The sequence below is a fragment of the Antedon mediterranea genome, chromosome 5 (assembly GCF_964355755.1).
Source record: "Antedon mediterranea chromosome 5, ecAntMedi1.1, whole genome shotgun sequence".
Taxonomy (NCBI): Eukaryota; Metazoa; Echinodermata; class Crinoidea; order Comatulida; family Antedonidae; genus Antedon; species Antedon mediterranea.
In genome coordinates, this window is record NC_092674.1 from 3635046 (window position 1) to 3662438 (window position 27393).

Genomic DNA, 27393 nt, shown 5'->3' on the forward strand with positions numbered 1-27393 from the left:
GCATTGTCGAAAAGACTAAAAACACCCGAGACCTCCAGCGTTGAAGGGCCACTTGGGTTTCTAAGCTAGGGGCCTCAGACCTCTGTGTTACGCCACTGTGTGACATACTGGGAGGATGCGAAGAACCAGACGGGAATAAAGACAATAAATAATCATGCTAGCTATTACGCCACCAACGTTTGAGGGCTAATCGATATCGATCTTTGATAATCGAATTACTAGAGTATTGGACACACAGATAGGCCCACTACAAATAGTCTTACAATGGCGACAACCATTCGTTCCATTTCAGAGGATTCGGAATATTATGCAAAAAGTTTTAAGATTATAAAACCACAGTTGACAAGGATTCAAGCAGATCTAGATAAAATATTTGAAAAAACAATTCCGAAAAAAGTAATCGTCCGAGAGAGAGGTCTTAAAGTTCTCGGAATCGGAAGTGGATCCGGTAAGATTCTTACATTTTTTAAATCAAATTTCAGAATTATTAAATCATTTTGTGAGTATTTGTTACCAAAGGATTGCTAGAAAAAATACTAAATTGTTGGACTTCAAACACCACAAAGTGATCACCGCGTCGACTGGAAACCAGGCTTAAGTGGTTTTGGGATAACAAAAAACTAACATCGTTCTCGCGTACAACGCTGTTGTTATTAAGTACTTATTTTAGCTTAAAGAAATGTTCATTTAGATTATTATTTGGGCGTATTTAACGCCTTTTTCCAATATTGTTTTGATCAAATATCTTTCCGGACTTTATTTTAACCTAGTTAAACAATCCTTTTGTTTGTATATTTGACAGGCTTGCCACCTTTGGAACGGTGGCACTCACAAACTGTGTTAAAAAAACACAAAAACAATCAAAAAATTATCTCTGAATCTTTCACACCAAAGTCATTCCCCGTCCGTTTTCGGTTTTTGATGTTGATGGCCTACTGTAACCCTCTAAATAACATTCCGCTATGACGTCATTCGTGGGATTCGAAAAAAATATTTACCTGAAAAAACTGTAATTTAAAGCAAAAATGGACCAGCCACCGGGTTTTTGGTTGAATTTAACCATGTATTATGTTATTTCATAGGTGAAAATATTGTTTCCTTTCGTTTTTTTCTATGGAATTGATTAACCTTATTAAAACTACAAAATAACCTATTCTAACTTTTTATGTTTTTGGTGGACAATGCATCTTTAAAACTTTCTTTAAAGGTGAACTCGAGTTAAAACATACACTACAGCTTTTACGCACCTTTCCACAAATATCACTGACGTCGATAGAGCCTGTACCAGATCACCTAGACGAATACAAACAGTTAGTAGCCAAAGAAGCCGACACGTTGAAGAGCGTCACCTATGACTGGAGACAACAAACTTTGGACCAATACCGACACGAGGTTGGCGCCTCTAAGAAATATGACGTCATCGTATCCATCAATAGCGTGTATTACTTCGATGACGTAGAAGATTCGATGATATACCTACGTGATATTTTAGAAGATGATGGAATTCTTATAATTGTTCTCGTATCAGGTAATTACTAATTATTTTACAAGATTTTCTCACTAATTAAGGGTGTGTGGCGCAGTGAGATCGAGGTTCGAATCCAACTCTCGCCGCATTGTTAGTATCCTTAAAGCTTGGTTCCCACTAGCGACGCAACACAAGGACGTAACGCAACGCAAGTGAATTGACCAATCACAAGCGATGGCTTATTCGCTTGTGATTGCTAACCGTCTATAACTTCGCTTATCATTGGTTAAAACGCTTGCGTTGCGTTTACGTCCTTGCGTTACGTTCTAGTGGGAACCAAGCTTAAACAAGATACTTTACTTACGTTTGCCTATCTCCACCCTGGTATATAAATGGGTACCCGGTTAGATCAAGACACAACTTTGCGCTGATTACTAGCTGCATTTGGGAGATGTTTCTATACGTGTTTGATGCAAACAATTACCGGGGTAATAATGTTCAGCGCTTAGAAGTTTCACAACACTATTTTGCTCAATTAATTTCATTATTTTATAGAAAATGGTATGACATACAGGCTATGGGATCGTTTTCCTCATTTGTATGACGCGTCTCACTTCCATCGTATTTGCTCACTTCATCTACTCGACGTATTACAAAAGTGTAACATTAAATACGACAGTGAGCGCATACGCAGTGACGTTGACCTCACGGAATGTTTTATAGAGGGCTCAGAAGATGGGCAATATTTACTCGATTTTGTGAGTCACGTGATTGACCTGCGTGGTAGTACATCGCCGGAATGTTATTCAGAATTTGTGTCTTTCTTGAAAGAGTCTACCCGAAAAGATTCTACGGAAGAAAATGGTGTACGATGGGTGTTCGTTACCGAGCAAGAAGTACTATATATACACAAGTAACCCAGCATATCACGTAAGAGGTTGAGGTATGTCGTGCCATACAGTCATATCTATACGGTGCGCCTTAACTATAGGCTACGGTGCGTTTTAACTATACGGCGTGTCGTGACTATACGACGTGTCGTAAATATACGGCGTGTCGTAACTATACGGCGTGTCGTAACTATACGGCGTGTCGTAACCATACGGCGTGTCGTGACCATACGGCGTGTCGTGACTATACGGCGTGTCGTAAATTTACGGCGTGTTGTAAATTTACGGCGTGTCGTGACTATACGGCGTGTCATAATTAAACTTCAGCTGGAATGGTAAAACAAATAAAAAACGCTCGAAAATAAAAACCAATAACTAAATGAGACTAGAGAGTATGTCTCTGTAATGGCTATCAAAAATGTTTAAAAAACGATGCAAAAACCAGTTATGTAAAAAAGTATTAATTTAATAAAAGGCTACCATACTATATTAAAAGTTATATTTGATACATTAAAGATATATTGCCTCCCTGAAAGAATAATTTTTTTTAAATCGACTAAAAAAATAGTTGAGTTGAAAAAACTGTAATTTAAAGAAAAAACAGTCAAATTGGCTGCCAGCCGATGGATTTTTGGTTGAATTTACTGTTTATTTTGTGATTTTATAAGTAAAAAAAGCATAACTGTTTTGGGTTTTTTTCTACAGAACTTTGTTAAAACTACAAAATATGATTTTATTCATTTTCATGTTTTTGGGGACAATATACAGTATCTTTAACAAAGCAGCATTTGCATGATATAATTCAATATTATCAGTTTTCAAGGTTTTAAAACAATCTTCTGAACATCAAGTGAGGCAGTTATCAATATGTTTATTTATATCAGCGTTACTTGTTCCTGTACCAAAAACTTTTTCGCACATCGGGCAAGTAATTTTGCTTTCGGTTTGTTTATTAAAACTGCCTTGTATACTCATCTGTTTCGGCTTCTTCGTTGGTTGAGATTTCATCCCCGTTTCGTTCGGTAAAGGACGTTTTTGCCGTATGGTCGGTAGACTAACACTGCTTGAGCTATCAGCACTTGCGCTACACAATAAAGCCTCTGTTCCTTTACCTGACTCAATTTCTTTTACACCATTTACAATCGTCTCTTTGGTTACGGCACCAGTAAGTGGCTTAAAGAAATTCTTAATTGTCATGGGTGGTGTCATAGCTTTACTTAAATATTTAGCATCGACTGGAGATACAGGCTCTTCTGTTAAAACTAATATGGATGACGGATTGCTGGATGCTTGCACAACACAACCACTTTTATCACTCACCTAAAACACAAAATTAAAACAAATTCTAACCTGCATCATCGCATATTTGATTTGTAATGAGCTTTGATTATACACAATAAATGATATTGCATTTCTTTCTTGAAAATTTTAAAAAAGCTAATTATCGACAAATTAAAAAACTTTCAGAGATTTTACAATGATATTCTTTACAGAAAACATTTTTAAGATCTGTCTACACTATCAAACTACAGTAGTTTGACGAAAAGTGTAATGTGCCCAAATATGGTAGTGATATACCCATACATGGTAGTTTTATGACATCATCATGTTCATATATGGGCACATCACACTTCTTTTTGTCACATAAAGTTTGATAGTGTAGAAAGAGCTGAAGAATATAAAACATTTTTTTTTATTCTTGTTTAAAGAGATTTCAATGTATAATAGAAAAATAGCCCTTGTTTTTCGATATCTATGTTGTGGCCATTCTAGAAGAACACAAAGTCAAATATGTACATTTATTTAATTTGAGAAAAAATTAAAATATAATTACATCATACTTCTTACCAGTTGTAGTTGTTCCAAGTGTTTTTGCTCAGAAATTGCCGCTTTTGCGACATCCATCAGAATCGCCGGATACCGCATTCCTACTAGTTTCTTGCCGTTATCCAGCTTAACACGTACTACACGGAGATTACATTGCGCTTTACTGCAACAAATTAAAACTTTCTAAAACCAAATTCCCAAAACCGCCAAGGAAAATGCAAGGGAAAAATAAACACCCAGAGAAACGGCCTAACTAATTACAGTTTTTATGTTTCAGTTTTTCAATGTATGTAATTAAATTATTAGCCTATAAATAATTATAATCATTATTAGTACATACACATAAACTATGAGAAGTAATCAATTTGATTTATCACATTAATCAACACAAACACACCCTTCAGTAAAATTAATTCCACATTTTTCGAAATTCAAAACCGACATTGAGACAAATAAATCAATACCCTATGCATCAATCTGTTATTACTTGATAATATCAATTATAATAATAAATATCTATAAAGGGTAATTACATCAAACATAACTTTTCTGTATAAACCAATGTCAAACAGATATATAAATAAAAATAAAATGTACATTAGTAGTAGGCTTACTTTAATACTAGTGACATGATAATATTAATTATAAAATATAAGGTTATTACACCAAAAATTAACTTTTTTGTTTAAACAGATGTTAAAACTGCACAAATATTATAAATGAATATACAATTCACACTCAAAACGTCAAAATATTTTCAAATCTTACCTCAGTTGCAATCTGCTAGCATGTGAAGTAACAGTATTCTCTAACGTTGACATATGTGTTAATATACCACCGCACAATAGATCCATTCTGTAGCAACGAGAGCCAACTAAGAGAAAAACATTTTTTCGATGAGCAGTAACGGTAATAAAAATATAGAATCTGTTATATCTTTATGACCATTTAGACACAGCGTGGAGCGAACGGGCGGTTTCCACTCAGGATAGATACAGATTTTAAGTAGGACAAGTTAGGCGGTTTTTCGCTTAGTGTATGTTTAAATTGGCCTTTAGAGGATGAAATTGATAGGAAAGGTAAAACTTCTCCTCAAATAATGAAAATAAAGTGGCCAATAAGTAGCTTACCCATACAAGAGTCACCATGTTTACAATGCGGGCCATGGACACAATGATCTTTGAAACATTCATACAACAAATTCCAACCAACCTCTGAAAAAGATTCAAAAATACTACTTAACAAAAACAGATTTTATTTACTATCATATGTGAACAAAATTTTGATTTTCTTAAGCTCTGTCTACACTATCAAACTTGATGTGACAAAAAAATGTGATGTGCCCATATATGGAAACGATGATGTTATATCACTACCATAATTGGGCACATCACAGTTTGTTTTTTCTAACTAGTTTGAGAGTGTAGACAGAGCTTTAAACTCTTTTGCACTTATTTTAACACTTAGTATGTTACAATGGTTTCCTGGGGACATGGACCTAAATTGGTATCATTGGCGTTATTACAGAAACAAAATGTTCTAAAGGCATACTTAAGGGGTGGCTTAAATGTTTTGAGTCAATTGGCTCAAGGAACTTTAGGTTTAGAATACCAAAAAAAAGTGTATAGGTCGGTAGTTTAGATAACTTACCAGCTTTTTCTTTGGTAACTTTGTAATACTTAGTAAATAGTTCAGTCTTTTCTTCATCGAATCCAGACACACCAGTATTGGGCCTAAGAAATATAAAACAATACAAAATCATAGTACAAATTCTTTTTTTTGTGTCAAAACTTTTAATCTTTTTTCTACTTTTTATCAGAGAATTGTGTTGTAAGTGCTTTTTTCTGTTGGTGCAATCTTCTGTGTATTTTTATTGTTATATACAGTATATATATGATGATATTCCAGTTTTTCAAAACAAATTTCTGTTAATCCTTTTTAATGGACAAATAAAGATACTATGACTATGACTTCTAAACTGACCTGGCAATTTTAAACAGATGCGTAGAGTTCAGTTTCTGCGTGGCTAACAAATACATGAACTGGCCATGAGGATTTCTACGACGTGAACAGTAAAACCCGTCATTGTCACCGCTATGGTTTTCAAGACGTTCCTGAGCTCTTTCCCAACTCATACCACGATCAACTCTTAATTTATAATGCCTGACAGAAAAAATATAAATAAATATCCTTTCATTTTAATTAATGTGCCCTCAACACAAATGCTGAAAAATTTATTTCATTTATTTGTTTAAAAAAAAACGAAAAAAGAGTGCACGTGTGTAAAATTAACCTGGTGAAAATTCATAAATACAGGTTGATTCTTTTAAGACATCATCAGCTTGCCATACTTACATAGTCTTAATGTTGGTCTGAGCAGATTTAAATACTTCTGTTGGTTCTTCTACCATCTGAATGGAAGGAGCAATGATGTCCACCAAACCTTCATTATACCTATATATAATATAATAAAAAATTAATAGATTTTTATAAAATCTGGAAAAGTATATTATTTTCTATAAAAATAAACACTTGAAACAAGTTATGGGCTAGAAAACAGTCTACAGTTAACTAGCCTGGTGAGTAGGTAAGAGAAAACAAAAAAATGTTACCTGCCCTCCTTCTTAGCGGCAGCAATGACTGCTTGAAGACTTTCCGAGAAATAGCGAAATATTAGGTTCTGCATATCAACAGCCAAGCCCAATATTCTGTTTAGAAATTTACCAACATCGCCAGTATCTTTGTCATTGACTTTGGTGGCAAGTGATGTTGTATCGAGCAGGGCCATCAGATCAAGACATTCCTATGAACAAAAATCAACAAATTAAGCTTTAACATTATGTTGTGATAGTACTGTATACAGTAATATACAAAAATACTACATATGGTGTCCCCTTAAGGCCAATTTACACAGACGAGGGGTAACAGTAATAAAAATATAGAATCTATATGTTATTCCTTATGACCATTTAAACACAACGCGGAGCGGACGGGTGGTTTCCGCTCCGGATAGATACAGATTCTACGTGGAACAAGCTACGCGGTTTTCTTCTTACCTTTACCGCTCATTTGTGTAAATTGGTCTTTCAAAGGTTCTACTGTATAAAATATAGTATACTTACAGTATAGAATGGAGTACAGATTAGCATACGAATAGCTTGGCTTGAATTAGCTAAACATTGCCAATGAAGAACATACAAGAAAGAGAACGTGTTACTTACCATCATTTGTGCATTAAATTCGGAGAATACCATCTTTTCATTTTTCATAATGTTATCTAAGGAGACCCCATTGGCGATGTGATTCTGAAAAAAAAGGTAATACAGTAGTATAATAATCATAATCACAATCCTCGTGTCACTATAACTAATAGTTATTAGTGCTCAATCACACATCACTATAATACCCCTTTCACAAAAAACTCACCTGGGCTCCCACAATACAAAACGCAGGTGTTGAATGAGTGAAAGTGGTATAACATTAAAATAAAATCACTATCATGATCATCGTTATCATAAACTTGATTTAAATAAATGCCAGATGTGCCTACAGGGCTACTGGAACAACATTAAATCCTATAATCTATAGTCTTAAGCTCTGTCTACACTATTAAACTAGTTTGACAAAAACAGTGTGATGTGCCTAAATATGGACATCATCATGTCCATATAAAGGCACATCACATTTTTTCACACATAAAGTTTGATAGTGTAGACAGAGCTTATCACACTTTAACCAGCCCATATCTTCACCATTTATCAATAGAACAAATTAATAAAAAGAAGCTTACATTACATATTGCAAAATACATGTTCCTAAGTGCAGCACGGCCATATTGTGTGTCAAAGTTGAACTTGCTAAGGTCAGCTCCAGAGGCCGCTCTTCGGTCACCTTTAGTTAGAGCCCCTAGCGACTCTAAACGCTTAGCGACTGCAGAAGCAAATCTTCGTTCACCACCGAGGTTTGTCGTGATAAGTTTATACAACGGACCACTAAAGTTTGATAAATATATATATTATTTGTTTAGATGACATTATGTTTCTTTGAACCAAATAAATATTATTTATAGAATAGAGCCTCTATTAAGGGGACACCTTTAGGACCCAACAAATTATCCCCTTAATAGAAGTGTCCACTGAACAGGAGTTGACTGTAGTGTTAAAACATATACTGTCATCCTTTGAATCACAAGAAAGTTTCTGAAGAGGACTATCCAACGTCTGATAGCCTAAAGCTCTGTCTACACTATCAAACTAGTTTGACAAAAAAAGTGTGAGGTGCCTAAATATGGTAGTAATATAACCATATATGGGCACATAACATTTTTTTTGTCACCTAAAGTTTGATGGTGTAGACAGAGCTTTACCTGCTTTGATTGGCTCTGTGTGAACGTCCCATTTGCTGTACGGCTTTATCAGCTGACCAGGGTAGCTCCATTGTAATGTGAACTCGTTTACACTGATTCGCTACTCTCTTATCAGCATGTAAAGATATTCCTGCAAAAAAGTACAATCCCTTTATTATAAAATGGCAATTTAGCAACATGACACCGAGCTCGACTTGCCAAGATAGGCTATCACAGTCTTTGATTGTTTCAAAGCTAGAGGTAAACCCTTTGATCTGGATGAGCTCATCGTCCTGTTGTTAGATTGCCTTTATTATAATACACCAAACATTTAACTGCAATAACAATAATGACAATAAAGATATTTATCAAATTCAATTAAATATGGACTGACCAGTACTAGCAGCATCTGATATGATAGCTATCAATTTGGTTCCATTCATAAAACTATTTCTCTGAAACAAGATGAAAACAAGGTTTAATCTTGTATATCGAATAATTAATCTCTGTTTACACCATCGAATTTTATGCGACAAAAAAATGTGATGTGCCCATATATGGACACGACGACATCATATCACTACAGACTAAAAAATTGTAATACGAACCTCCTGTACATTAAGGCTTTCGAGCTGACTTGTGTCACCTGACCTAGTCTCGTACTTGAACCCATCCTTACCGTGAACGACACGACCTTTCCTACCAGTCATCTCGGCCACTTTGCTCGGACCACCAAACTTGTCAATGATCTCATCTAAGGGACTATAACAAATAAATGTTATCCTCAATAAATTATTTTCTTTGAGATTATTTTAGATTGATCGATTGTAATATTTCATAGTTCTACACAAACCTGTTTGGTAAACCAATTTTGCCAGCAAAACTGATTAGAAGCTCTTTGGCTGTATTACTCCATTCGTCTGTCCGTACCTCACACTTCTGAGGTGTCTGAAACAAAGAAATAATATTTACATTTGTTGTCACATAAAGTTTGATAGTGTAGACAGAGCTTTAAAAATGACTTTATGGGAGTGGTGTTGTTTTTTGTCATTAGAAAAAAAATCCTGACATGGGAATCGGTAGCATAACATTTTAAACATGAAGCTAAAACTTCCCTTAATATGACAAAACTCATTAACCATATCCAAATAAAATAAAAACTGCGATATACTGAATGTATTAAAACTAAAGTATCTATTATTTATTTGAGTTATTAGGAAATATTATTGTAATGATGTTTTGTAATTAAAGAGAAAAAAGCGGACAAACTAATTGTTTATTTAACTTACTGATAAGTTGATATCTGTCGGAAAATATTCAGAAACAAAGTGTACAAAGATTTCCTTAGCAGTTGAGACAAAGTCTGTGAGTTGAGAATCTTTTCTTTGGAGTTCACTGTCTAGACTTGCCTACAAAGAGCAACATGTAGTTACGTAATCAATATAATGGTTATTTACAATGTTCAGGATCAGAGAAAACAAAAATGATGAGAGAGACAAAAGTTGAGACTCACAAATAATAATTTTTGGGTGGGGGGGGGGGGGAAGTACACATTTATCTAACTTATGTATTAATTAATACAGAACGAACAATGGCTAGACAGGTAAGTGACTGGAGGAGATTAGAAGAGCATAATTTAGCATACTCCAGATGGAAAAAAGTTTAATGATGAAGTTGGCAATCAAAACACTAACCTCGCCAGTTGTTTGAAGACCAATCACAACGCAGCAACCACTTTCCAGAGCTGCTTTTGTTTCTTTTACAATAGTTGGCACTTTGACACCCATACTGTGAAAACAGATTTAATGAAGGTACTTACTTCAGGCTATATAACAATGATTTGGGAATACAGTATATCCCCTATTAAGGGGATACCTTCAAGATAGGGATGTTTCTTGAATAGGGGTTGATGCCTTAAATAGAAAAGTGGTCCCTTTAGGGGTGTCTCTTAGATAGGGGTTGAAGCCTTTTATGGGAAAGTGACGCCTTTCATGGGAAAGTAGTCCTCTTAGGGGTGTCCCAGAGTCGGTCGAGATTGTACTATATTAGGATTCCTGATGTGTATAGTCATCCATATTTCAAACTCAATTCATTACCAGATTTGCTTAAAGAACCGTTGGTGAGCTGACCAAAATAAGGACCATATCTTGGAGTTGCCGGTGTTGGTTCTCTCCAATGCTGATTGTAGAGATCTTCTTAATTCATTCCTACAAAAACAAGCGGAATAATGACTTAGTATACAAAAAAAAATTAGAACGATAAACATTCATTTTGTCACAAATCAACAACAAATGCTTTCAAAAGTACATATCATTATCAACTACAAACTATCACATGAATGGTGACCCCTGTTTGTCATGATTTCATTTCCATGACTTTTGGGATCGCCTGAGGAACCTCCTGGTAATTGTTCTATATATGAGAATTGAGAATAACATATTTAAAAAAATACTAAATCAACAGATAATTTGTAATACTTGTAACTTAAACACATGATTCTCAGTGCTTGTTTTATATTTTTAAATAACATTTCATCATAATACTTTATATATTTAAGATGACTTGGTTTATATTTTAATGTCATATTTATTTTTTGTAATGTGAATTTATTTTAATATTGTAAATTCAACAATGCATTGAATTTGAATTAGTATCCTACCATATATGAACCGAAGTGTTGTACATCTTAACTTGTTCATCAGTAAGTTCACACTCTACCGTACTAAACTCAGCCTGTTTAAAACTAAGTCCTCTCGACACATACTTTCCAGACGTCTTCATTTCCATTGCTAATAACTCGGCAATACCTTTGGAAAAAAGTTTCAAAATCTATCAATAAATATTATTATCAATATTATGTACATTAGAATACTTCAGTAGAACTAGCTATTTTATAAAAGTTTTATTTTGTTTGATGTTTTTCCTAATATATTTGAATAAAATCAAACAAAATTTGCACAATATCTGCATTCTAAAAAAAAACCAGTTTTAATTTTTTTTAATGATTTTCCTAATAAATTAAAATCAAATTAAAATCAATCTGCATTCTAACTCAAAAAAACACAAATGATTATTTGATAGCTTACCAAGACCTCGTCTATTGATAGCGTCATTGAATTGTGCAAATGTTTTAAAAGCTGTACCGTCTCCCCACATGCCAAGCCGCTCCATGAAAGCCTGTAAAAATACAACAACTGGTTTAGTTAAAATAACTGTATACAGTAATATCCTGTGGGGATGTCCATGGTGTTAAAACGTATATTTTCTCTTGTTCATATCTCAGGAGAGTGTCCTCTTAATAGAGGTGTCCCTGAATAGGGGTGTTCCAAAAGAAGGGTTTTTATTTTAATGTATAATATCACATTATATAATATGAAAGAAGATTTTTTTCTAGGTTTCCGACTATAGGAAAATTATTATTATTAAGAGATGGAACAATTCTGTCCTTCTATAACACTGACAATGCATTTTAAGGGTAGCCATACCATGTTTTTGACATCACTGACACCTGTTGCGCTACAGTATACGACACGTGCCTTTGGCAGTAACCTACAAAACATTAAAATAAATGAACATTAAGTGTACGACAAATCTTTCAAAGGTCTTTTATAAATTTAATACATTTTAATTTGATCAATAAAAATAAAATAAATACCTTTGTATTGAGGCTACTGCTAGTGCAACTTTGGTAGAATTCTTTTCGTTTCCCTAACAAAACAAAGAAAAAGCAGAAATATAATTACAAATATAATATAAGACTAAATATGATAAAATTTAGAATCAGACGGTAAGAAAACTTACAGGAATGAAATGTTTCGCTTTATGGCATTCATCAAATATTAAACAGCCATCAAATGAGTCTTTTCCACCGCACCATTTAATTAACTGATCTAAACGAGACTGTTTGTTGCTATTAAATGCTCCTAAATAAAAAAAGAAAAAAATAATTTCTTTAATATTTCTTTATGTTTCATCAACAGCATAAACAGGCCCGTAGCCAGGGGGGTTTTTATGGTTCGGGCGAACCCCCCCTTTACAGCGAACCCCCCTTAACCGACTGCGAACCCCCATCCCCGACATGCCCAATACCTCACCCTCATCTCCAAAAATCCTCCAAATACGTGCCCCACAGTACAAAAAGTTGTTTGTAAATTGAAAAATTCGTAAACTTGTTCGTGAACCTTCTTCTCTGTATGAGCGTCAACTAGCGATACGTGTCTAAATTTCTAAAAGCTGCAAATGAATTGCCGATTTTAACCTGAAAAATAAATGTTTGGTCCCTGCATCTAACATGATATTGACGTGTCTCATAGCGAGCTGGGACACGAACGATTCATACAAAGGACACCGCCAGACAACTGCGTACTTATAATTGTTTAGATCACTGGCAGTCAGGCAGCATGCATAAAGTATATAGCCTTCCGACGTACATCAGTATTTATGTGTGACTATGAAGTATAATGTATCATAGAGGATTATAGTGAATATTAATATTTTACACTATAATATCTATGGTATCAAGTACTGTACACATTATGGCATCTGATTATTTTTTTCTAGACCACCAGCCGATACGTACTAAAATGTATCAATATCACCTATTTACATATTTATATTCCTCAACAATTGCTGTAAATAAATATTATAGATAGAGCTGGGTCATTCCATGTCAAATCACCCAATGGGTTAAACCCTACTTTCTTCAAATTTGCTCAAATTTGGTTTTTGGGTTAATTTTAGCTAAAAAACCTGAAATTTTTAATTTGAGCGCTGTACGACCAACGGTTCGCGCGCTACGCGCCGTCGTTTCTTCGCGATTTTGCGCAAAATCGACGAGGCGGGCTATACTTAAATGACCGTATCTCCGTAACGTGTGGACCGATTTTGTTGTGACCGGTATCTTTGGAAAGCTAATTGTTAAAGCTATCCAAATCTTCTATTTACTTTTGAGATAGAACTATTTAAAAGATGTATAACTTATTCTATTCCATTTGACCTTGTGGGACAAATTTTTTTTAGATGAAATTTTGTGAAAATTATCTCCTACATGATATTTACATAATATAAAAAAATTGGAGATATATTATTTTTTGTTTGCTTTCTAGCTCATTTCAAAGTTGGCTTACTTCAACAATTCTGGTATTTCTATACAGTGAAGATGTATTGTCGACATTATATCACTACCAAATTTACCTCTTAATACTATCAGGGAGTTGTTATTATTCTAATAACAACTCCCTGCATACTATGGGTGTCACTGTCAGATTATTTATAAGACTAACAATGCTTTAATTATATTTTCATGCTCCATACAAAACAATTTAACTCAATATAACTGCATGATTTATAGGGCTATAATTACGTAAAATTGTAGTAACGTTTTAAAATTGCATACAACGGCAGCTAGGCGGCATGAACCGGGGCAAGTGGTATTTTTATGCAATGACTACTACTACTTGCCCCAACCAATGTATCGTCACCCCGGTCCATGCCGTTTATAACGTAATTATAGACTTATAAATCATGAGGTTATGTTGCATTTTTTATAAGAACGTAAAATTGTAGAATGTTTTAAAATTGCATATAATAATAATAATATTTATTCGGCAAAAGTTCATAAAGTACAAATGGCAGCTAGACGGCATGGACCGGGGCAAGTGGTATTTTTCTGAAATGAGTGGACCCTACTTGCCCTAACCCATGTATCATCACCCCGGTCCATGCCGTTTATAATGTAATTATAGCCCTATATATCATGCATTTATATTGCATTTTTTACAAAAACGTAAAATTGTAGTAACGTTTTAAAATTGCATAAAATGGCAGCTAGACGGCATGGACCGGGGCAAGTGGTATTTTTCTGAAATGAGTGGACCCTAATTGCCCTAACCCATGTATCATCACCCCGGTCCATGCTGTTTATAATGTAATTATAGCCCTATATATCATGCATTTATATTGCATTTTTTATTAAAAAAATTTAAATTGTAGTAACGTTTTAAAATTGCATAAAATGGCAGCTAGACGGCATGGACCGGGCCAATTGGTATTTTTATGCATTGACTACTACTACTTGCCCCAACCAATGTATCGTCACCCCGGTCCATGCCGTTTATAACATAATTATAGTCTTATAAATCATGTGGTTATATTGCATTTTTTACAAAAACGTAAAATTGTAGTAACGTTTTAAAATTGCATAAAATGGCAGCTAGACGGCATGGACCAGGGCAAGTGGTATTTTTATGCAATGACTGGACCCTACTTGCCCCAACCCATGTATCGTCACCCCGGTCCATGCCGTTTTATAACGTAATTATAGCCCTATAAATTTATGCAGTTATATTGCATTTTTTATAAAAACGTTAAAATTGTAGTAATGTTTTAAAATTGCATAAAATGGCAGCTAGACGGCATGGACCGGGGCAAGTGGTATTTTCACTTGAAATGACTGGACCCTACTTGCCCCAACCCACGTATCGTCACCCCTGTCCATGCCGTTTATAACGTAATTATAGCCTAATTATGAGTGAAGAAATAAGTGAACAAAATACAATGAACAAAAATGTAAAATAATGATGAACAGCAAAGAACAATCAATGTTTTCAAAGTTATCATCAAACAAAAAAAAATGATTCAATTTGCTTGAAAGTGTGAAAAGAGTGCCATAAACTGATGGTACATCCTTGGCTAACCAGTCAAATGGTGTCCAGATGTTTACCTAAGTAATAATTATTTTGTATGGAGCATGAAAATATAATTAAAGCATTGTTATAGTCTTAAATAATCTGACAGTGACACCCATAGTATTAAGAGGTAAATTTGGTAGTGATATAATGTCGACAATACATCTACACTGTATAGAAATACCAGAATTGTTGAAGTAAGCCAATTTTGAAATGAGCTAGAAAGCAAACAAAAAATAATATATCTCCAATTTTTTTATATTATGTAAATATCATGTAGGAGATAATTTTCACAAAATTTCATCTAAAAAAAATTTGTCCCACAAGGTCAAATCCTAGGTCAAATGGAATAGAATAAGTTATACATCTTTTAAATAGTTCTATCTCAAAAGTAAATAGAAGATTTGGATAGCTTTAACAATTAGCTTTCCAAAGATACATGTCACCACAAAATCGGTCCACACGTTACCGAGATACGGTCATTTAAGTATAGCCCACCGCGTCGATTTTGCGCAAAATCGCGAAGAAACGATGGCGCGTAGCGCGCGAACCGTTGGTCGCATGGCGCTCAAATTAAAAATTTCAGTTTTTTTAGCTAAATAAAAATAACCCCAAAACCAAATTTGAGCAAATTTGAAGAAAGTAGGGTTTAAAATGTCATTTTTTTTGGGTGATTTGGTATGGAATGACCCAGCTAGCAAATAGCATTTGCCTTCACCCAGTGTGCTTTTTTCGGGGCTGCTCCTAGATGTACGTTCGCATTGAACTTGAACGCAAAACAAAATACGGAGTAAATGATCAAACAATCGGCGGTTTCGCACAGACCACGTGCATCTAACATACGGCAACAAATAGTTATCGTCCTTTAAATTATCGACGTGTTTGAGGAGGAGGAAAAAAGTATGATCTTTTTGCTCATTGGTAACATGCTGCACGAGAGTGTCTTTTCCGGCCATCTAGAGGTGTCATTTAACAAAATTCGCTTCGCATCAGGCCCCAGCCCAGGGGGGGGGGGGGGTTGACCCAAATATTTAGTGTCCGAACCCCACCTTGACAGATCCTGGCTACGGCCCTGATAAACCAAGCAAATTTGTTACAAAATATCATATATGTCAAAAATCTTTTACAATATATTATTTGTATTGGTGCTGCAGTGACCATGCTTTCCCAATCCCAAGGTCCATGGTTGATTAAATCTCAACTGTCTCAAATAAGCCCTTATTTATACTTTATTATCCACAACTTTGTATGTATAGTCGTACAAGACCAAACATGTCTTTTTATGTAAATTTCCCAGGATAGCTACCGTTGAATTCATTCCCTATCCTTCTTAAAGGTGGCAAACATATACAAAAGATGTTCTACAAAAAACAAAGTCCTATTGGGAGTGAAAGTCACAAAAACAAAATCCAATTTGAGCAATTTGCACATTCTGACCTCCTTTCTGGACAGATGACACTAACGTTGCATATGTACTGAATATCACGCCTTCCTTAAAGTCAGATGGTAAACCAAACACTCTGAAATAAGGACAGTAAAAATGGCAAATAAGAAAATGAAAAGAGACTAAAATCGAGCAAAACTAATAAGATGATGATAATGATGAAGATTAAAAATATGAATTAATGATGAAAGAATATATACAGTACCTTGTTTCCTTGTCAAGCTGTTTACATCCCTCAATAACTTTAATGTAACAACTTAGATCACTCAGATCTCTGAAATGGCATAAATAATAAAAATAAGAATACTGCATACGCAAGTATTAAAAATTGTTCAGCTTTCATGACATATTTAAGATCCTAACTCCAACTAAAATAAAATTCCTTGACTATTGGACAAAATATTAAATACAAAAATGTTGAGAGCAGTATATAGACCTCTGTGCATCTACTTTTAGATCAGATGAAATGCTAAACCAAATGTGCCTTGTGCGACCTCGAATATAGTTGTCCAAAATGATTCCAGCAATCTGAAATAAATTCATTTTTATATTTACTTATTTGTAAAATCTAAAATGATGCAGAAAAATTGTAACATTGATTGATTTTACAATATATAACCTATAAAGCTCTGTCTACACTATCAAACTAGTTTGACAAAAAGTGTGATGTGCCCAAATATAGTGGTGATATTACATCATCATGTCCATATATAGGCACATCACTTTTTTTTTGTCACATAAAGTTTGACAGTGTAGACATAGCTTTACTGTACACTCTTCATCTCAACGTAAATAATTATGTGCAGAACAAATTCATGGCATCTGATTGGTCAATAGTATGTCTATATTTTGAACCATGACCCTCAATCCGGTCAATATTTTGTATACTATTCCTTACCTGTCGTCCCTTTCCTACCCCTGCAGCATCACCAATAAAGAACCCTGCTCTGCACCCAGATGAAAGCACCGTTTGGTGCTTCTGACACTAAAAAAAATAAATACTTATTACAATACTTACTTAAGCTCTGTGTACACGATCAAACTAGTTATAATGTCATCGTGTCCATATATGGGCACATCACATTTTAGTCACATAAAGTTTGATAGTGTAGACAGCACTTACGAGAGTGTTAGAATTTAGTCACAACTTTTATATTCCGTAAGTGTTTATTTAGTAACACTCTATCAGGCCTGACTCTATCACACAATCTTTATTCTCACTCGAGTAGGTTTTACACAACTCACAGCATATAGAATACCCTGTAACTGCAGGTTGCTCAATTTTCCTGATTTCACTAGTTCTTCTGGTAAAGAGTCTTGGAGGTTATAGGTCGGAGGTGGTAAAGCAAGGTCCTACAAAAAAAAACACATTTTTTTTTATGCGAAAAATGTTCTTCGTAGTGCATAATAAAGAACTACTACACTATTTTAAAGAGTAGGTGGTCGTTTCCCCTCTCCCCTGTTAATCTGGGTAGAGGATGAACTGTTGCCGTAGACGGCCCAATCCTAATCAATTTTTAATAATTTAAATTTAATGTTTAGTTATCATCAATTGGTAACACAAGAATTACTTAGTATACATACTTTTTCTGATTTAAAGACCCATTAACACTAGAACGATAACGATCGGCGATAAATAGATAAACATACATTTTTCTTGCATAAAACAAAAGAAATTAGAACATTTTTTGTTCTAGAACTATAGGATAATCATTTATGCTGTCTTTGATAAAATGATTTTTTTTTTAAATCCAATCGAATGACGTCATGATCAATAAAAACAATGAAATTATTGTATTGTCACGATATTATTACTCTTACATGTGAAAATATCGTTTTAGTATCCTAAAGATGAAAACTTTTTAAATTTCCTTTGTTTCAGGTATGAAAAATGCATATTTATCGTCGACCGTTACAGGCCAAGTGTAAATGGGCCTTTACTGTACGCTTAACATTTATAGATTTAACAATAAAAAAGTACTTACTGCTAAAGACGCTGCCTCTACTATAGCTCCAGGGTGTGGTTTAGCTTCTGGAATAATTGCTGATGGCTCGTATTTTGCGAAGACTTCTTCACTGAAATCAATCGATGGAAAATAAAAATAATGGAAAAATCAGGGACCAAACTGCACTATGTACTATAGTATGCTGTTAACAATGAGAACAATTTTTCAAATGTAAAACAGTGTGTTATAATATTCCCCTTGTGGGCTTATACCGAATATATCTCATCAACAGAATGTGTACAATTTTAACTTTATGCTTGTTATACCAAGGCAATCTAACAACAAGATGCTGAACTCTGGCGATCAAAGGGTTAATCTGTTACACAGACAAGATCAGTTAAATGTTGTCTCTAACAGACAACATGCCGCAAAGAATATGTACATAGTACAGTACTGTTGGTATTTGTCGCAGCCAGACATAAGATCAAAGGACTGTTATATGAGTTCCTATCTTGTTGGCAATATTGTGGTTGTTAGATTATACCTCATCATTTCTTCAGCAGTTGAAGTTCTTTCTGGGTCGTCAATATTAGCAACTTGATTTAAAATTGCATTTGGAATGGTGCTACCAGGAATAACGCCTGGAGCCATTGTCCCATATTGCATTAAGCCAGGTTTCACACCATTTGCCATTCCGTGTGCTGTTGTTCCCGGTTTCATGTTGTCAGATGTCATTCCATGCATCCTCATTCCGTGTTGAGTTCCATTTGCCGCTTCATATTTTGTTTGATTCATTTTGTCACTGAAAAACAAATGCACTGCTTCATCTACTTATTTTATTTTTATTTATTATAATTTATATATATTATTAATATTAAACTTTGTTTAATGAGGGCGACTCATAACAGCCGAGACTGATATGAATGGTACAGCAGAGACTACGTATCCCTACTGGTGGTAAGCCTAGACCTAAATAAATAAGAGTACAGTATATCGGGTACAATACGTGGAAGCCCGGGCCTGGCTGGGCGCATAAATGGTCTGGCTGAGCCTTTTGTCAGCCTCTCTCACCGGCTAGCCTACCAACTCGATAAGGATCCCCTACTGTATTCACCTACCTACGCCTTGCCTCAATAGCCTATACCTTGTATACATACATATAAACCTACCTACTTATTAGTTATATTGAATAACTGCGATCTATATTTAATATTATTCTATTTTAAAAATCATTTTAAAAATTACGACAAGCCCAGGCAGAAGAAAAACAAAAACACGTCGTGTTTGTGTCTGTCTCGCGCGCTAATGACGACACATTGACCCATGAAGTAATAGCCAATCAGATTCATCACTTGTCTTCTTTCACGGAACTTAACTCTGATTGGACCAAAGTAATTTTTAGGTTTAGAAAATTAGATTTGTTTAGTGAGTTTAGTAAAATGTGTTCCTGTCCCTTCACTAAATAAACCAACATAAACAAGTATTTTCTCTGAAGTAATACGTATTCACAAACTTAAAAGAATTGAAATATATGCCATTTAAATGTTGAAATAAAAGAAAGTTTCTTGTGAGGATCGAGCTAAGCGAATAAATAAGAATTGACTTAAGTAACGAATGCTTTTGTATTATAGGAATTGGATTGATTTAAACTTACCAATTAAGCATATCGGAAACTTAACCTAGGTCGCTTATCTTGAATTATAGACAAAGCTCAGTAAGTTTACTGTTAATATGGGATATTAATTACAGTAAACTCATAGTAAACCACAGTTATCTACTAACAATTTGACCGGGGTCACTGGAAAACTTTAGTATGGAGCGCCGAAGCTGTCAAATAAGCCCTTTCGTAGAAAGTATGCACTGCACTGGAGTTTCACATACTATTCTTCTTATTGATAAATATATACTTTTTTATCATCAATTGCCTTGTCATAAATTTTACTTGAATGTATTATGTTTACCTCATTTTCTTGAAGGAAAAAATATATGTTAAGTTGAATTGAATTGAATTGAATAGTTTTAAAAGCTGCACAGCTGATTTTATTCATTATGGCAGTATTCAAATTTCCAATACCGCCCTCTCTATTGTTATCTCAGTAACTTAAAAATAGAAAATAAAATACTACTCGGGTTGGCACGGTATTTACCTTTAAAAGTATGTTTCCCACTAGGACGCAACGCAAGGACGTAGACACAACGCAAGCGAGTTGATCAATGACAAGCGACAGTTCGAATAATACATCGCTAGTTATTGATCAAATCTCTAAAGCTTTACGGTGCGTTACGTCGATGTGTTGCGTCTCTATAGTGAGAACCAAGCATTAACACCTAATAAAGCTTGTTCCCACTATGACGCAACGCAAGGACGTAAACGCAACGCAAGCGTTTTAACCAATGACAAGCGAAGTTATAGACAGTTAGCAATCACAAGCGAATAAGCCATCGCTTGTGATTGGTCAATTCATTTGCGTTGCGTTACGTCCTTGTGTTGCGTCGCTAGTGGGAACCACGCTTAATAAAGCTTGTTCCCACTATGACGCAACGACGTAGACACAACGCAAGCGATTTGACCGATGACAAGCGACAGTTTGAATAATAGATCGCATGAAAATCCTTACGTTACGTCGATGCGCTGCGTCTCTAGTGGGAATCAAGCGTTAACATGAAATAAGGGCGCACATAAGAATATTCGTAATTGCCAAATGAACAAAAAACGCAGAGAAAGAGCTTATAACTGTATAAATTAAAGTGATTGAGAGATGAGCCATAATTTCCGGTCTTAATGGATTTAAGACGAGAACTGATGGCAGGATACGTTGATCAAGTATTATTAACATACTACATGCTAGGTTCAAAACCGAAGCGCTTTAAGTGGATATAGCCGTACACTTAGCGAACACTTTACGGAGATTTACGACAACATTATGATGATAAAAATTGAGGGAACAAGTTGGGATAAAATAGATCAACTGCGTTAGGCTGATGCAAGTTGATATTAGAGACACAAAGTTCAAATCATCTGAGGCCTAACACGATGTTTATACCGCAACCTTTCCCAGTTTAACATAGCTAGGCCTACTGATTTACACCCTAAAAAACTATTTAGGTAATTCACTTTAATCTTAATTTCTTATTTAATACATTACTGTTTTTCAAAAGATTACTGATGCCACTTATATAATATTTCATTGCAAAGTTTAAAGTTTATCTGATCACAATTATCTTTTTATCTAAGAAATGGTTTAAACCATATAGTGTTGCGCAACAAATTCGATATCAATATTTAAGAGGACGATTTTTGAAATTGAATTTCGAAGAATCGTTTTGGAATATAGGACTATATGCTCATAATCAATAGGTTATTATAGTTGACTGTGGATATTCCAAGAATACCGTTTGTAAAATTGTTAATATTAAAATGTTAATCAATTTTAGAAGGCCCCGGGCACTTATTGTATCACTATTGTCCTTGTCACGTTACTTGAAATTTGAACAGTTGACGCACAGTATAAGCTCTGTTACATTGGACGTTCCCGTTTTAAGGGCTTGTGACGCAGTGTGTTGGACGTTCGACTACCGATCGTGAGATCGAGGTTCGAATCCAACTCTTGCCGCATTGCTTTTATCCTTACTTTACTTTACTTCCGTTTGCCTCTGTATAAATGGGAACCCGGTTAGATAAAGACCAACTTTGCGCTGATTACTAGCTGCATTATGTGGGTAATAATGTTCAGCGCTTAGAGGTTTCACAACATTAGGCGCTATATAAATCCAGGATATTATTATTATTATTATTATTTTAAAATATGATTTTAAAACACCACTTTCCACAACCTTTAAGTAAGCGATTATATCATAATTGATCCCCATCAACTCCCCTCCTCCCCACACTATTTAGCTCATTTTTGTTCAGACACAGGCTTTCTCAGCTACTGTAGGCCTAAATATTATTTCTCATTCTGTTTCATCCATACTTCTCATCGTTTACCAATTTCTTGTGATAAACGTTACTTTATTTTTTTTCAAAAATATCCTAAATAACTTTTGTCGTGCGCAGCACATTGTCATTATGCGGACAGGCCTACACACAGTATTGTACACCCGATTATGCAGCTGTCAGTAGATATAGTATCTATATGACTTGCAATAATCGGTTAGACTCTATCTACTGACAGCTACAGAACCTAATGTATCTGAAGTAAATGCCGTTCTATGAGTATAAAATACCTCTGAGATAATTACGGTAGCGTTTTATATGTTTTTTTTTCTACGCTGTCATTTACACGGTAGATTTCATGAGCAGTGTCACCTTTTTGCGACCTCCGACTGATTTAACTTTGTATTTAACATTCGCAATATGTCAGTATTTTAAATAGGATTTGTAACTACGATATCTAGCTGTAGGCTACGTTTTTCTTAAACGTGAATTCTGTGCCATAAAGTCTTAGAGCTAAAGTTGTAATCGTCTAACCTAATTACTTAGCGAAAAGAGAGGGCTGCTGGTGATGTGTTTTATTTTATCATTTTAGTCTAAAAATACAGTTTACAGTGTCGGATTTTAACGTGAAATGATAGGTATATTAAAGACGCTCAGCCTAGCTCACAAAACATCTATTTTGTACATACCTCGGGCCACCCTAAATGCTGATAATTAAAATGAACACGATATATGACATCCGGTGGTGTGAAGTCCAGCACTTTGTTTTACCCTTTTTAGGCCCTGTCGGCAGCCCCAGCCCCGCCTAAAATCACATACGTATTAACTTTTGTATAGAATGGATGTGAGTGATTGTAGTTGGCAGAGTCCAATAAACGGGCGCCTGACGAACCAGTCGAGCCACGGTCAACCCAGCAGGGATGAATCCAAAATCCAGTCACCGAGAAAGGCCTAGGATTAATCCAATAATTAAGACAGGCATTAACATTGTATACGCGACAGACTAGAATGAGAAACTATTAAAGCCCGTCTTTGATCGGCGCGCCAAAACAAGTGGTTTACATTCTTCCTATCGTCTGCCCACATCTCAAAGTTTCTAATTTTATAGTCATATTGAAGGGTTTATGTTACTGATGCTTCGCCAAGTACCACAAGATTTGTTGACGATGGTTTAATGATCTGGAGTACACAGCATACAATCAACATTCCTATGTCAATACGTTATGTCACTTTATCACCGTTATGTCACTTGTATCAAATTATCGTTTCGTAATATTTATTCAACCAAAAAATAGTACATATTTTATTTAACATACATTTTAACATAACATTTCCCCCTTTTTTTGGTTAGGATCTGGTTTCGAAGTAATAAACTTGTCTCAATCAGACCCCTCACAAAACAATATATTATAAATAGTTTAATAAGGAAAAAGGTAAACGCCATATTTAAACTTCAAATTATATAGAAGTAAGTATGAAAAAAAAATATTATTACCATTTACAATGAGTTCTGGAAATAGTTTATTAATAAGATATGTATTTTATTCCTATGTTTAATCTATATTTGGTTTGTTGACAAAAGACTCAAAGTTTCGGTATAGATTTAAAAGTTTTTAACAAATTGAACCAGGGGAAGATTGAACACATACGAACAATCATTACATTAGTATTTATCAGCTACGCGCCTTTATCTTACCTGTTCTAATTGTAACTACAAAACTCCAACTATACGATTTTATGATTACTGATATCTGATAATAAAACGCCTTTGCTCCCATTACCTACCGACCTAAAACTATCTAACTAATTATCAATTTAAATTCAAATCGTTCACTGATATTAATTATTTTTAGATTACAATTACAACATAGTGGGCGTGTTCAGTTGGTTTGATATAAAAGACGATGGTTGGTTAAGCGACGACACAGTCACTAGACGACCGCTTGGTGGTGTACAACGAATTGTCTCTGGATTTTTATATCGAGGATCAGATATAACACAATGTAAGTACCCGGTGTATTTCATTTATAAATAACAGTAACTTTCTTTCGTAGGAGCATTGCCTGGGACATTTATTATTTTGTGTTTCGTTATATTTATTCAATCAAAAAATAGTACATATTTTATTTAACATACATATTTAACATAACATTTTTCCCCTTTTTATTTGGTTAGGATCTGGTTTAGAAGTTAAGTAGTAAACTTGTCTTAGTAGAAACTTCACAAAACATAGGCCGTTGGCCCGAATACAGCAATATAAAAAATAATAATAAATAACAGAAACAATAATAACGTTATCCATTTTGTAATTCTTTAATTGTAAATATTTTATACGCCCATCATTATATATTATATTTTATTATATTATATTATTATATATTTTAAAACAAAATTGTATTAGTGAATGTTTTGTTGATTTCGATTTTTTTGTTATGATTAGTAATTGTCATAATGATATCGCTGTTGTATATATTACTTTAAGTAGTTAAATTGTTTAAAAAAATACTTAATTTCAGTCATTGTATTTTAATTGATTGCAAATAAAGATACCATGAATAATAATATATAAACTCTAGGAGTATTATAGCACATGAGATCTTAAAATAAGCATCCTCCACGTTGTTGAAATTTGGTAAAAATGTATTGTGATTTTAAAAAAAAATAGGCTGAAAGATTGGAATGAATTTGGTTGCAAAATATGAGAATCAATTTATTAAACTTTCTTGTTACAAAAATAATTGTGTTTTTTAGATTAATTAAAATAACTTTAGGGCATATCCTAGATTTTTCCATCTATCATAATTTTATATCACAAAAATAAAGGATAAGTTTTATAATTAAATTTTTGTATAAACGAGAAAATAAATATAACTGATACCCAAATTAGTCAAAGTACTGAAGTTGTATTTTCATTCCAAATAAACATTTTAAAATGTATGTATGTCCGGCAAATTTTTAAATCCAAAAAAATGTATATAGATTTTGCAGGTAGAAGATTACTTTTTTGGGTAAAATTATTTGTTGTGTTTAGAAATAGTCTCTCACAAAAATACCTTAAATTTAACCAGAAATGGTCATTAACGGCTCTGTGAAGATATTGTTTAACAATCATTGAAATACATCTATGTCAAATTTCTTAAGCTCTGTCTATCAAACTTTATGAGACAAAAAAATGTGATGTGCCCATATATGGACACGATGACATCATATCGTACCATATTGGAGCATAGGACAATCATACATGATCACATCACACTTTTCTTGTCAAACTAGTTTGATAGTGTAGAGATCTTAAAGCTCTGTAAACTATCAAATGTTATGTGACAAAAAAACGCGATGTGCCCATATATGGACAGTGACACGATGACATCATATCACTACCATATTAAGCATATCACTATCATATTTGTCAAACTAGTTTGATAGTGTAGACAGAGCTTTAAAAAGGGGTTTACCCGTTGTTTCTGCGGCTCTGCTTGGTCGAACCTATGAGTTGCCGTCGTCAGACTGTCAACGGACATAACGCAGACAGCATTATACAAAACGCTTGTAAACAGCACTGGACGCATTGTGTACAGGCGACGCGTTGATAACAAACACTTAAGATGAAGTGGCTACATTACAAAAGCGACGGCGATAATGATACTGTGATTACATGCGTGATTTAATTAAACGAGGATAGTACATCATAACAATACTGTCTAACGCCTCATGCGGTGTCCGTTTTGGCTAGGCGAGAGTTCACCTAGACTTGCTTGCGCCTTTTTTTTTAAGCAAGTCAGTAATGCAGCCTTTAATTTGGCGACGGTTCTTGATGTCTAATGCATAACAATTGTCCAGCTTTTAAATTCCTATACTATTTGGCGCTTTAACCATTAACTACTACTACGACAAAGCATAAACAGTTTTCGTTAAATATTTGATCGACAAGCCACAATGATGACACTGGTTAATAAAAATTAGACATTTATTTTTGTTACTATAGGCTTCTCTCAACCATGTCAAATATAAACGTCACTGTCCCTTTAAGTTAAGTGGTCTTTTCCACGTATGTGTGCTAATAAATCGCTGATATAGCATAGTTGTTATGTTATTTAGAACAATTTATATAGAAAAGCGGTATCAAAAACGCCACTGTCCCTTTAATTCAGAATAACCTGTTGACTGTGTAACCGAGTACGTATTTAACGCATGCGTACTAGATAGTAAGTATAAGTATGAGTGATATTTATATTCTCGTTTATGTTCAAATCTAATTATAAAAACTTTTTCCGTATTTTGTAGTAGCTATATCGACAAAATTAGTCGCCTTTAAGTAAGTTACTTAATTATTTCACGCATGCGTGTTTAGGCCTACTCCAAAATGTGAAATGCAAATTATATTGACCGCTTTTACATTTTCTATAAACATTCTGGGTAAAACTTTCAGTCGCCAGGGTAAAAATATAGTCATATCTACCTATACCTATAATTTAAATAAATGTCTCGATGTGTATCCTGTCGTATAAACTGCGTGACAAAATAAAAATACGCCGCGCGTGCGTGTCAGTGAAAACATTCAAAAGGTGCCTTTTTAAGGATTATTGCAAATTGTTGCTCACTTATGTGTGAATGTAATTATTAAAATCTATCAAGTACAGCGCCCTCCCTGTTGTCAAGAGTAATGTAAGCGAAATTCCAACATTCCACCTGTATCGAGAAACGAAAGATGTCATTTAAAAGTGATGCAACTTGCTGAAAGTATTCAGTAACATTTCTGCAATACGGTGTCACATTGTGATGTGTATTTTAAAGTTATGGTTAGTCTAGGCTTACAGTGTAACATGTGATACATTAACACTGTATTACAG

At 34.3% G+C, this 27393-nt stretch overlaps 2 protein-coding genes across 2 annotated transcripts; one reads left to right on the forward strand and one right to left on the reverse strand.

Moving 5' to 3' along the window:
- Positions 1-264: 264 nt before the first annotated feature.
- LOC140049024 (histamine N-methyltransferase B-like) lies at positions 265-2385 on the forward strand. Its single transcript, XM_072093836.1, has 3 exons — positions 265-448; positions 1208-1528; positions 2024-2385. Exons 1-3 carry the CDS (start codon positions 265-267, stop codon positions 2383-2385), a joined length of 867 nt encoding a protein of 288 aa, XP_071949937.1.
- Positions 2386-2858: 473 nt separating this feature from the next.
- LOC140048633 (uncharacterized) lies at positions 2859-19310 on the reverse strand. The gene is made up of 29 exons (XM_072093392.1): positions 19151-19310; positions 18646-18736; positions 17906-18013; positions 17559-17645; positions 17097-17188; positions 16866-16934; positions 16654-16736; positions 12332-12453; positions 12186-12238; positions 12016-12079; positions 11617-11707; positions 11190-11337; positions 10627-10737; positions 10225-10318; positions 9820-9939; positions 9384-9478; positions 9139-9292; positions 8925-8985; positions 8552-8681; positions 7976-8177; positions 7407-7490; positions 6798-6988; positions 6541-6639; positions 6169-6348; positions 5836-5918; positions 5316-5399; positions 4954-5059; positions 4207-4348; positions 2859-3678 (listed from the first exon to the last, which is right to left on the reverse strand). Exons 1-29 carry the CDS (start codon positions 19297-19299, stop codon positions 3205-3207), a joined length of 3567 nt encoding a protein of 1188 aa, XP_071949493.1. The 5' UTR covers positions 19300-19310; the 3' UTR covers positions 2859-3204.
- Positions 19311-27393: the final 8083 nt, after the last annotated feature.